The following is a 12,328-nucleotide window of genomic DNA, read 5'->3' as shown; positions in this document are numbered from 1 at the left end:
GTGCTATTCACAAAATAATGAATAAATGAGAACTAAAGAATTAAGATACGTACTTAATCTGAGAAAATCAAGAAAAACTGGTGGATTAAATATATGTATTAGCATAACAGATTTCATTGATTATAACCTTGGAAATTGGCAAAATTACAGTCGACTGTTTTATTATGTGATGCAAAAGCAATTAAACTACAGCATTAAAAATGAAAAATTCAGCGATAAAACATAAACTTGTATAACGCAAACAACTTTTTTTTTTTGTTAATTTGTTGTTTCCTCACATTAAAGCCAACGAAAAGTCCACATAAAACAAGCCAGAAAAAGAAAATAAGCTATCAAAAAATGACAGTTAAGTGTAGACAAAAAACGATCAAGGTAATGGCATGTAATCTCTATAGCAACCAAAAAATAAAAAAAAATGTTTAAATATGATTAAGGTCGTTGGCAGTATTCTGAGGAGTGTTGATCAAAGGGGAGTGGAGTCTGAATTACTGAATCAGTTTTCGGCATTTGGGTAACCTTGAATTTCGGAGAGGGAGTGCTGGAAAATTTCAATGAAATTCGAGACTTTGACCGGAAATCATGCAGCGGTTTTCCTTTGTACTCATTTGAACTCTTTCATCGTTTTGGGTTCTTTTTACGATTCTTTGCATGTTTCCAAAGATAATAAATCAAAAGAGACAATATGAATGTTCAAATAAATTATGGTTAGGTAAAAATGGTCAATGCATTTTGGCAAACACCTGTTGAATACTAAAGTCTACCGCTTCTAAGCATTTATTTTTACGTTTTTACCAATTACTACTGATTGCATGCTCATTTCCCTGACCACCCCCCACCACCCCTCATTTATTCTATTCCCTCTCGCAATGCGTTTCGCTTCGTTGACCTTTGCGAGGGGTCACCTGAATAGGATGGGAGTGGGGTAGGCACGAAAATCGGAGTGGGAGCTTTGCAAAGGTATTTCAATTGTTATTTAGAATGATTTGCAGTCATAACCAAATGTAAATATATATATATTTGTTTATGTAATTTTCCACAGGTATTCGTTGGCCTATGTAGATTGTATAATCAGCAACAAGTGGAATGTAATGGTAAAAAGGCTGTACTATAGAATTAAAACTCCTATTTAGAATTTATAACTATTAAATGCATATATAGCACATTGAGTGCAAGGTAGATTAACGTTTAAGATGTAATTAAATTTTCATAAAGTAAACTTCAGTAAGTTTTTGTAAGACGTAAAAATAAGCGAAACATGAGTGTAAGCACTTTAAAAGTAACTAATAACTAGTAATATTCATTTTTTAAATATCTCGAGTTGATGACAGAGCGTCTCTCACACGAAGATGGCAAAAAAGCGGTTCAGTTAAATTCACTTAACTACCTTGAGGTACGTCACTTGCAGCTTTTAGCAAGAAATTGTTAATTGAATGCAGGGAAAGCCCCCCTCTCCTCATCGTAAGTCACCTGACAAAGGGACTCGTCTCATAACGAGTTAACTCTTTACACAGAAGTGGCAACCAGTTTAACGTATGTACATACATATGTATATACTTGTTACGAGGCTCGACGCAAATTAAAGTAAAAGTCCAACTTGAATGATCTCAAGTCTGAGGGCCTTCCGAAATTAAATAATCAACTAAGTTAAGGTGGCAAAAGTTTCTTGAACTTTACTACTTAAAATTCAAAACAATAACAGAAAAACAGACAATGAATACCCGTCAAGTTTGTGTGTTTACTGCCATTATCCCCTCGAGTTTCTTCCATTTTCAGTATTTCTCTTTGTTTTCCCTGTCTTTCTTTAGTGCAATTTATGTCTCATATTTTCGCGCCAATCCTCAAAGCACGTCAATCAATCACGATCGGATTATGCAAAAATAAAAAAACAAAAAGGAAAAGGCAAACAAAAACAGGGTAAAAATAAGTTAGACAAACACCTGTCCCCGTCAGGTGAGATTGACCCACATAATCTGGCGGAAGCTTTATTTTGGCCTGCCCAAATCAAGTTTTCTATTGCAGAAATTATTGTTCACGGCGAAACGCCTCAATGCACAGTGGTTTTGTGATTCGGACTTACTGTTACTGTTACTATTTCAGCAGTCTTGCCAAAGGGTGAAGCACACCTTGCCCACTCACCTGGCCACGCCCCTCCGCCACTTCAGCCTGAAAACCGCTCATTAAGCGCCTGGGAAGTTCAGCTAATTGAAACTATTAAAAACAACTATTTTTTCGGCACCCTAGACCGGTTTTTCTTACGAGAGTATCTGGTTTCTTTTCAGATTTTTGTGGATAATTAAATTATGGAAAGAGGAGGTAAGGTATTCATTAAAGTTCCACAGAGCCAGAGAAAGGGCGGCAATATAAAAAGATTTCGGAAGGAGATAGTTAAAAAAAAAAAGGAATTATAATAATACGTAGGTTATGTCTATTTTCTAATTATTTAAGTAATAAATATAAAAACACTAAGAAAATCAGAATTCATAAATTAATACACTCATTGGTAGTATTGTTGAAACCCAAAAATTGTCCCAAATAGTTTTTCCGACTTACAAAAAACTTTTACCCAAACTATTTCGTTGTGCTTCAGTTATTTTCTTCAGAAGCGTTAAAGAAACAACTGGGGGTCAAGAAATGTCGCGATTGTTGCGATTTCCAAAGAAATAATGCCGTTGAGTCACAGAAAATATAAAGTAGAAATGTGCGTCTTTTGTTACCGGACAAGTGAAAGTATTTATGGACATGTGGGCGTCGGCTTCTCCGGCTAACTTGTGGTGGGCGTGGCTCGGTGGCTTTCTTGAGAATTAAATATGGATATCGCAAACAATATGAATTAAGCTAAGTGCAACAGTAACAACAAGTTGGTGAAGGATTTCGAATTCTAGTAAGGGGTTTAATACGCACATGTCTCTCAAATGACTGCGACGGCGGTCATAGGGAAAATACTCAAAATATTCATCATCCATTTAGGTGAGATCTGTTTTCGTTAACTGAATTGTTTATTTAGATGTTTATCTTTGATCGTTGGGTTAGCTCACTTGGTTATCAGTTTTAAATGCCATTGGCCGCATTGTGAACGTCATTGACATTAATATGTTGATTTAAACCGATAACGTAAACTTTATTATCTTTTTGATAAGATTAAAAGCTTGAATTCCTTTGCTTATTTTATTTGTGTGTTACAACAATATTAACAGCTCTTTATGATTAAAGGCAATACAAAGTTGGTAAATCAATTAGGAACTTGTATGTAAAACGTGCAAAAATCTGGTGAATTTAACATTTTTCCAAGACCCTCCACGATGTATGACTATTTACACTGGTGCACCAGATGTTTGCACCTCCATTAACTTCACTTTTGATTTGGTTTATGAGCCGTTCAGCAAATTGTTAGCTCGTTATTTGCCACAAAAAGGAAATTTTCATTCGAGAAAACGCACTCGCACTCATCATCGGCAAATTAGACACACTTTCGCAATTGACGGATCCGCCAGCCACACTTCACTTTTCATTACGAGTCTTCTCAAGCCGAACATCCAAGCCAAGCCGCAATTTTTGCACTCGATGAGCGGATGAGATGGTTAATATTTAGCCAACACGCTGCTGGAAATCGCTCTGATAACGTCGTTAAACGCTCTCTGCCAGCGAAATCGAAAACGAACACAAACTCAAAAATCGAAAAGAAAGAAAATTGCAGCCAAACTGCACTCTCGACTGCACTGACCAACTAACAATGAAATCGTACAGCCGCGAACGGGCAGCATTTATATGGCTGCTCTTCGGATAATTAAGGCGATATAAAACTGATTCGATTTTGATTGATGACTCTCGACAATGCGAGTGTAGAAAAGGGATGAAACGCTATAGAGCCCAGTTGAAGATGATGCGATGAGTGTGGCAATAGATGGAAACGAAAGCACTTTAAAAAGTCGATTACTCTTTTAGATCTAAACGCAATCTAGAGATTCGGTTGATTGGCCATGTCGTTACTGCTTATAAAAGGTGTTGAAATAAGTGTGTAATGTTAAAGGAAATGATTAAAACATATACTTTATTAGAAAGCTAAAGTTCAAATTACTTTAAAATGTTATTTATTTTGTAAAAGAATACGCAGCTTTAAACATTAACTTGTGTATGCAATATTTTAATAACTTTCTCACAATTTAAAATTCAAATGATCCAACATAACTAACACCAGTTCTGAGTTGTTTATCAATATTTTAGTATGCTTTAGGAATTATCAAACACGCTCTTGGAGGTTTTTTATTCTTTTTTCGTGGAAAACTTTGTGGTTAACAAATAATTGGATTTTCAATAAGAACTGTTTTGGTAGTACACTCAAAATAAGATAAAAATCGTTATTTTAATTCATGTAATAGTTTATTTATAAAGCACTTTCAGAAATGAATGAAAGTCTATTCGAATTGGAATACCACCTGTGTATCAAACCCTACACTTTAATACATTCTGAACAACCTCTTTTTTTACCCGTCTGTGTACAAATGGGCCTTAATCTGGATGAATGCATGGGAAAAGTGCAGCACAAAAGGGCGTGGGCCCGTGGAAACCCCGGGAAAAGTCACGTGCAAAAGACGAGACACACATGTCGAAGAAGATGGAGATGAGGACAACGCACGAGAAGACGGCGAAGACCCTCCGATTTTGCATGGGAATGTGCAGTATATAGCCAAAGACTGCGCTTGTTATTGTGGCTATTATGATGGTAGTTGGACGTCATTAAGGCGTGACGCCGTAAATTACCAAAGTGTAAACTACAGCACAAAACTATGTACGAAATCTCATAAAAGCGCGCAGCTCGAATTAAAAACGTTTTCTATTCCGTGGAAAGCGAAATTTATAGCCAAAAACAAAACCGACAAAAAAAAACACAATTAAATCTATTTGCACAAACGTTTCGCATACGCCGCGTTGTCTGGTGCGCCCAAAAATCATATGTATGCTATATACACATTTGTATATAAACAAATGCCACACACACACACACACACTTTCACATACTTTGGTTTTCTCAATGGATGCGGCGGAATTTTGTATGATTTTTATTCGGTTTTACACCGGAACACAAGTCACAGACTCTCGGGCGATTAATAAATAATCAAATCAGGCCAAAAAAGGACGACACAAATTTCCTGACATCCGCACGCGGTTACAGCGATGTTCGAACTAAAACCGAATACCACATTCCGACTTTTGAGCCGCCTGCTCCAATCTAAAGGCGACCAGCAAACAGGTTCGATGCGAGAGAGCCAACTAGCCAAATAATAAACAAAACGGAAAAGCAGGCCAAAAGAGCGAACAAGTGTGTGTGGGAGAGGGCTAAAACCATTGTTGCAGTTCGAACTTGCCAGACAGACTAAAATAATTACACAGCGAGTGTGAACTTACAAATGTCAATCATTTGTGACATAAAAAAATATAATTATAATGAAAATGGAGAAATATATTTGCTTATTCCTAAGAGAAAATGGTAGAATATTTATAATTTATATATTTAATAACATAATTTCTAATTCTAATCATCTTCATTCAAATTCCTCTTCTTTCAGCATTCAATAATACGATTTCACATATATCAATAAATATATTCTTTTCTTAAAATAATATACTAAAAAATAATATTTTAAGATAACATTTCAATACTGTTAAATATTTAATTTACTATTCTTTGTTGCCACCTAAGTCAACATTTATAGTCTCATTAGTAATGTTGAAAGGTCTTTGATGATGGTACTGTTTTTCTTTTTTATCTGGCAACTCTTTTACAATCCCATACACTTTCCCATGCAACTTGTTTGCTGCCAACATGTTGTTCGGCGATACTAAAAACTAAAACTATGCAACATCTACAAATCTGGCCAACAATAAACATTCTCATGTACCTATTAGATAGATGGCAATTACCTAAAACCGAAGCCAAATTGGCGACAGACGTACTTTCAAGCCGTTTTCAGCTGCCAAATAATTCAAATACATGCAGGGGGAAAAAAACGGGAAATTGTCGCCAGGTCTGCCAAATAGCCAAGAAATGCAAGCCAACTGCCAAACAATGTTGGGCCCCCGCAAAGTGGCTTGGAAACTGCCTCGATTAGGCAGCCGGCCACCTTTAAGGCTAATTGAGGGCCAACCACGTAGACTTGGGAACTATGCACGGGAAAACAGAGATACACAATGAAATAGGTGAAAATTACCACGAAAGACAATTGGAAATCACTTAAAGCCAAAACGCTTGCGAAGGCAAGATGTCAAGGTTGGCATAGGGCTATAATGAATTACGATCACAACAAGTTTTATACAAATCACTATGAATGGTTTATTACAAATTCGAGCACTACAATTTTAATGAAATTTCAATATGAAAATTCCTGAAAATAGATCTAGAGCTTCCATCCCGTTTTCGTGTTTGAAGGAGATGACCGTTTACGCATATTTCTATTTTCCACGGATACATTATTTTCAGCTATAATCTTCGTGGGTTTCGCTATATTAATGTGCTTGGTCTCATCTTTGGCTGGTTTTCCCTGATCTGTTAGAGCAAATCGCACCCTATTTTTTACTACGGAATCTTCTCGAGGTTCGGCGTCTGGAATCACAGGCTCCGGTTTATTTTCTTCTCGTACTAGCGCTTTAGTTTCACTAATTTTGTCGAATTCTGGGGGGAAAGGATCAAAGATTTCTTTAAATTCTGAAAGTTTGTCATCATTTGCGTTGGACTCTGGTTCATCCAAGTAATTAATATTACTCCTAATATCATCAGAAATCGCTAGCGGCGGCTTGGGTATTACGGTCGAATTTAGGGCTTCTTGCAGCATGGCCATATCCTTGGTTACAAACTTAACACGTTTTCTCAGTGACTCAATCTCCGACATAGGCACCTAGAACAAAACCCTATTAAGCCCCTTCTACTGTACGTTTTCCCCCCCCTTTAACTTACATCGTTCCATTTGTGTTTGAATCTTTTAAATACAAGTAAGAGGAGTACGATAAGGACAATCGTAAGAATCACCAGGTAAGTTGGTGATCTTTCCAATACCAGAAGTTTCAACAAATCAATGCCTTTAAGAGTAAACCAACAAGCCGATGGCCAAGAATTGCAATACGGCGATATCTTTACCGATGTTTCCAAATCAACTTTCTGACGATAGTTCCACATTTTGGGCCTGACTTTTTGTTAGTTTCTATCTGTAATTTAGGTTGTATTAAAACGGATAACCAACCGGTGATGTTATCACTTTTATAATGTGATTTGAAAAGTATTTTCTTTGCTTGCTAGACTGAATTCAAATGACAACATTTAAAATGTTCCTATGTGGAAAAATATTCGTTCTTTTAAAGAAAATAATTGTAGAATTCCACTCATTCCCTTTCCTTTTTCAGATAAAAATCTTTAACCTCTTCCCACAATTTTCCCTAATTGTTCTCGGTTCTTTAATGCATTTTCCCCCACCATTTCCCAGTGCAGCTTTTTTGAATGCCAAGTGCAGAGAGTGGGAAAAACATGTTCCCAGCAGCGGAGCAAAAACAAAGGCATTTGCATGACAAATTCAAGTCGGCCCAAGTTGTAGTTGCTTCGAAAAGAGTAGAAGCCATGGGAAGAACATCAAGGTCCGGAAAGTTGACAGAGCAACCACAATTTATAGCCTGCGTGGGGTTAACTGATTTGCACACGCCTTAAATGCAGACGATTTTAATTACTTTATCCGATTTCGTGCATAATTTTCGAAGAAATGTTTATGAAAAAAATTTGTTTAATAATTGAAATGCTAATCGATATTGATCGATGCTCTAGTAATGATCTAACTATTACAGCCTTAGTTTAATGATCAAAATGATCAAAAGTATATAACAGTACATAACGATACGAGATAAATGTGTCAGAATCGATAACATCAGCAGACTGAGTTTTATTTTGGGTCAAATTTTGTTCGCGACTTGACAAAAGTGCCGGCCTAAATTCTGAAGAGTTAACAATTGCGGCAAGTTAAACCTGTTTCTGGAACCCTCTCACTTCACTTCCTCCGATCGGATGAGCGAAAAAATAAATTCCAACAGCATGACAACCCCATCGAGTCAGCCAACTTGTAAGCCACATCAAGAGGGAAGGAGTTGGCTAAATTGAGGGGAGACAAGAAAAGACCCGCATCTTCTACCTTCAACCTTTTCGCTCGGTCCCCGAGAAAAGTTCACAAAAGCGGCCAAACTACTTTTGGCTCAAGAAGATGGCAGCAGGAAGCACGGTCGCCAGTTGACAAGCAGAACTGCCAAAGGAAGTTATATAAATTGCAGCAGATTCCATCTTGGAGCTCTCTCATTGTACTAACATAAATCTCATGCTGTTAATCTGATATATTTATTTTACTTTCGTTTTGGTTTCAGTTGCAATTAAGTCCCAGAAAAGAGAGCAATTTTTTTTTCGGTTGTAACTTTTATGACAGCCTCCCCCGCCGGCAATAATCATAAATTTTAGTTTTTGGGGGTGGCAGCGTTAGGAAAGCTCTTGAAAATTGCCCAATTGAACATCTATGTAGTTGTACAACAATTGAAACAGGCGAATAAGATGGGAAAAACTGATAACTAATTTAGGCAGAAGAAAAACAAGCAATTGAGCAAACCAGCTAATGGAAAATTGGGAAAAAAACCAAAGGCAACTTATAGCTGAAATTAACAATCTTAGATAAGCGAAGTCATGGAAACGCTTGTGAAAACATCAAATGTGATGAGGACAAATACTGAATTAAAAACTATATATATATATTTTTTAAGGAGCAGTGCACCAATAATTTTTTTAATTAAGATAAATTATAAATATTTTTATTTACAAATCAAAAAACCAAAACCAAAATGGAGCAAGAATGGGGGTTATGATTTATATGAAGCTCTACATGAAACCCCGAAAGAAATTATATTCAAGGGTGCTTACTGTCTCATGGATCCCCAACGACGCTGGGATAAACTATCAGGATTGCTGTAAGAAAAATTTTTATCAATTGGGATATCTAATAATAGTCTTATTCGGTTCAGTTTTAACCGCAATAGAAACATAGCAATATAGCAATCTTTCTAATCATCTTATTTTCTTTTATATAAGTTCATATATAGAATGAAATTTACGCCTAATTTTCCAAATATTTATATAGGCAGTTATTTAGAATTATTTAAAATTGCCAATATAATTATATAAAATTGTTATTTAAATAAATGATTTATTCTAGCTATAACTAGGTAACACTCATCACTGTATAATTTAAGAGAATTGTTGCACTCTCTTACGATCAGTTGAACTGTGAATTCACCACGGCTATGGCAACTTGTTGAACAAAGGCGGAAATAGAGTAAAAGAGACGGCGGAACACGACCAGAAAGAGAGGCACGATCGCTGAGTTGTGAGAGATTCCGAGACCCGAAGACAGAGACACGCATGAATCACGGCCCAAAGCGATTCATGAGCCCAAGTCAGAGCATAGAAAAAACTGGTTTCAGTCTGTGTATGCATTTTTCATGCCACACATACATGCGTTGAAACCAACAGACACAGGTTTACACAAAGAAAAGGTTAACTATTCAAATACGCTTTTTTTATGCTGCCTCGGACAGACAAATTGAGAGTTTTGAATTGATGAAGTCTCTGGGCCTGGTCAGCTTTATTTTATATTCACGGCTATTACGTATTCAGCTGGATTATGTGCGCAACCTTATAAATGCCCGACAACTAAGCAAATTCGCATTCGCTTCGATTGCCATTTTAAGAGATGTGATCCGATCAAAATGGGCGAGATTACCTGGTGGGAGTTCGTCGCAGACTGCGCCTGGCCCAATTATCCCGGGGCATTATGTTTAGTTCGTCATCACTGCAACAATCGAAATCGAGTTAGTAAATGCTCATCAGTTGTGACAATGGAAATACACAAGGCGTTTCAGTGTCAGTTAGTTTAAAAGATTAATTGACAGTAATCAAGAGGTAATTCCGCAAGACTAATGTTCTTTGCTTTACAGGAGTTACATATTTATATGCAATAAATTCATTAACAGTTTATAGAACAACTGTGTTCATATACATAAGTATATATTTTGAATTTATCGCAATGTTAAATGGATATGACACTTTTGAAACGCACTATATAAATGTTTCAAAAACTTACTCTTGAGGTGTTGATGAGCCGACGTGTGGAGCCAAATCGAGTTCGACGCCAGTGCTGCCATTTAGGTTGTTATTTCCATCGTTCGAGTGTCCACTGTGGTTGTGTCCACTGTTGTTGCCCACGCTGATATTAGAATTATTGTTAATATGATTGCTCATATTATGGCTCCCATTGGAATTGGAGCTGCGGGCTTCGCGAAGTTGGGTGGGATACTCATTTTCGCCATATCCCTCAAAGGATTCGCCATCCGAAAGGGAAGAACACTGAGATTTGGCAACGCCTGCTGAAGTTTAAAACATAATTTCGTTAGTAAGCTAATCTATGTATTATTTTAATGTTATCCATACCTGTACTGGATGGCGGACTGCTGGGGGTGGGACTACTGTCGCCGGACATTGTTTCCGCAAAGAGAAAATCATTTGTGCTAGCCTTTATGGAAGAATTTCCATTGGGTAACTGAATTCGGGGCATTGGTGCCATGTTTGGTGGAAAGCTTACTGCAGCTGCAAAAGGAATACAAAATTTAAGATATTAAATTTGTTGTGTGCGAAGTTTATATAGATGTTCAATTGGCTACAGACATGACATGCAGGTCAATAGGTCAAAGTGCCAACAAAAAATCACATGCAATTGCTGAAAGTTTTGCAAAAGCGCAAAAAACGAGCCCATCAATACATTACTTATTGATTGGAAAACCTATCGAGAAAGCACGTCTAAGCTGCCTAGAGCACTTAGTAAATTGAAAATTTTCGAAGCCCTTTGAGATTCTTCGAAAAGAAATAACACAAAATCTACTTAATTCCTCTTCAAAGTATCAGCATAAACTATGTGCTAAACAAATATTTGTAGTATACTAATTACACTTTCCTTGCCAACCAAAAATGCCTGTTCAGGAACAAACTTCAACAGGTGTGTTTCTCCGTTTCCGGAAAAAGGAAAATGAAAATTATCAGCCCAAAACGTCATTAGCTAAATGGGTCGAGGTTTTTCAGCGGACATTACTTCCCTTCCTGGCTGGTCACTTGCATTACTACCCGCTTTCCCCTTTCCATCAATTACCCAAAACTTTGAGGCATGACTAAGGGCCTAAGTACTTTTATAGAAGTCCCTCGATCTAAGCGTGAGTAATTACGTATATTTCTTTTTTAATTGGTCGTGGCTCTGCCTTGCCAACATATTCGTTTTCCTTTCCCATTTTCACGCTTTCGTTTCTTTTGGGCATTGTCACCAAATATCGGTGGGCGTTTAAGGGGGGCAGATGTAGTTGGAGTACAAAAACCTATAAATACCGTGAGTACAATTGCTCGAGCTCGATTGTCTGATTGATTGATATGTCAGGGCCGTTAGTTGTAGAAAGCCGAATTGGGTCAACTTTTGTTTTGGGAATTAGGCAAAATTATAGGAACAAATAAATAGATATGTTCAATGATTAGGGTTAAGAAAAACGCAAACCTATCCAACATATGCAATATTAATTTAAAAAAATATATATTTCACAAGTAATAATATTTACTGGGTAGTGATGTTGTTGTTGGTAGTATTCAGAATTAAAAAAATCATTTCGTAACTAATTTAAAATATTTTAAATTGTGTTTTTTTTAAGACTTAACCTTTCTTTGCCAATTTCACTTTTTTAATCCAAATTACATGTACCAACATAGACAACCCATCAATTTCATAATAAACTAACCATAAACTTGTGATTAAATATCGATTGCTTGGTTAATTCGATGCAAAAAGCGTTTAGCTGGAATAATATGCAATAATGAGCATACATAAATATGTGATTACACAGAAAAGACTGAAGTTCAAAAGAAAGCAAAGAAAATAGTAAACAACCAACCGACAATCAAATAAAATCAAATCAAATCAAATATACCATTGACCAACCCACAAAAGGAGGCGCATTTGGAGAAAAATGCAAAAGCAAAAGAGCAACGAACCTTGGGCGAACCCCACGATAGCAACAACAAGTGTGCACAGAAAAAATCGATGAAAGTTACTCAAAATAAAGCAAAGCCCAAATAACCACAAACAAAAATGTTTTTCCCTTATGCAATGGTTTCTCTGGCTTTGTTGGTTGCTTTGCATAATGGCTTGGAGTTGGGCGTGGGGATTTTATGTGCGAGCTGCCACCCCCGATGGTTCACATGGCTAACAGCTATGACACTTGA

General features: G+C 36.7%; 2 protein-coding genes across 8 annotated transcripts in view; both read right to left on the bottom strand.

Annotated features, from left to right (window-relative positions):
- nuf (nuclear fallout) overlaps positions 1–12,328 on the bottom strand; it is a 42,381-nt gene that overhangs the window by 22,649 nt on the left and 7,404 nt on the right. For 3 of the 7 annotated variants that reach the window (NM_001038920.2, NM_001259824.1, NM_001038922.2), the window contains exons 2-4: positions 10,502–10,657; positions 10,155–10,437; positions 9,795–9,863 (exon numbers count right to left, since the gene is read on the bottom strand). In NM_001038920.2, coding sequence (NP_001034009.1) covers positions 9,795–9,863; positions 10,155–10,437; positions 10,502–10,634 — 485 coding nt within the window. In that variant the 5' untranslated portion in view covers positions 10,635–10,657. Of the gene's footprint in view, positions 1–2,901; positions 3,197–5,016; positions 5,171–8,935; positions 8,981–9,794; positions 9,864–10,154; positions 10,438–10,501; positions 10,658–12,328 lie in introns of those variants that run through there. The other 4 variants (NM_001259820.2, NM_001259821.2, NM_001259819.2 and 1 more) reach the window with 4 other exon arrangements.
- Positions 6,308–7,279, bottom strand: saturn. Its single transcript, NM_168581.2, has 2 exons — positions 6,950–7,279; positions 6,308–6,890 (listed from the first exon to the last, which is right to left on the bottom strand). The coding sequence occupies exons 1-2, from the start codon at positions 7,166–7,168 to the stop codon at positions 6,393–6,395; spliced, it is 717 nt and encodes a 238-aa protein (NP_729963.1). The 5' UTR covers positions 7,169–7,279; the 3' UTR covers positions 6,308–6,392.

This window comes from Drosophila melanogaster, chromosome 3L (assembly GCF_000001215.4).
Source record: "Drosophila melanogaster chromosome 3L".
NCBI classification, from domain to species: Eukaryota; Metazoa; Arthropoda; class Insecta; order Diptera; family Drosophilidae; genus Drosophila; species Drosophila melanogaster.
Note: the sequence above shows the minus strand (reverse complement) of the source record. Positions and strands in the feature narration are given on the sequence as shown.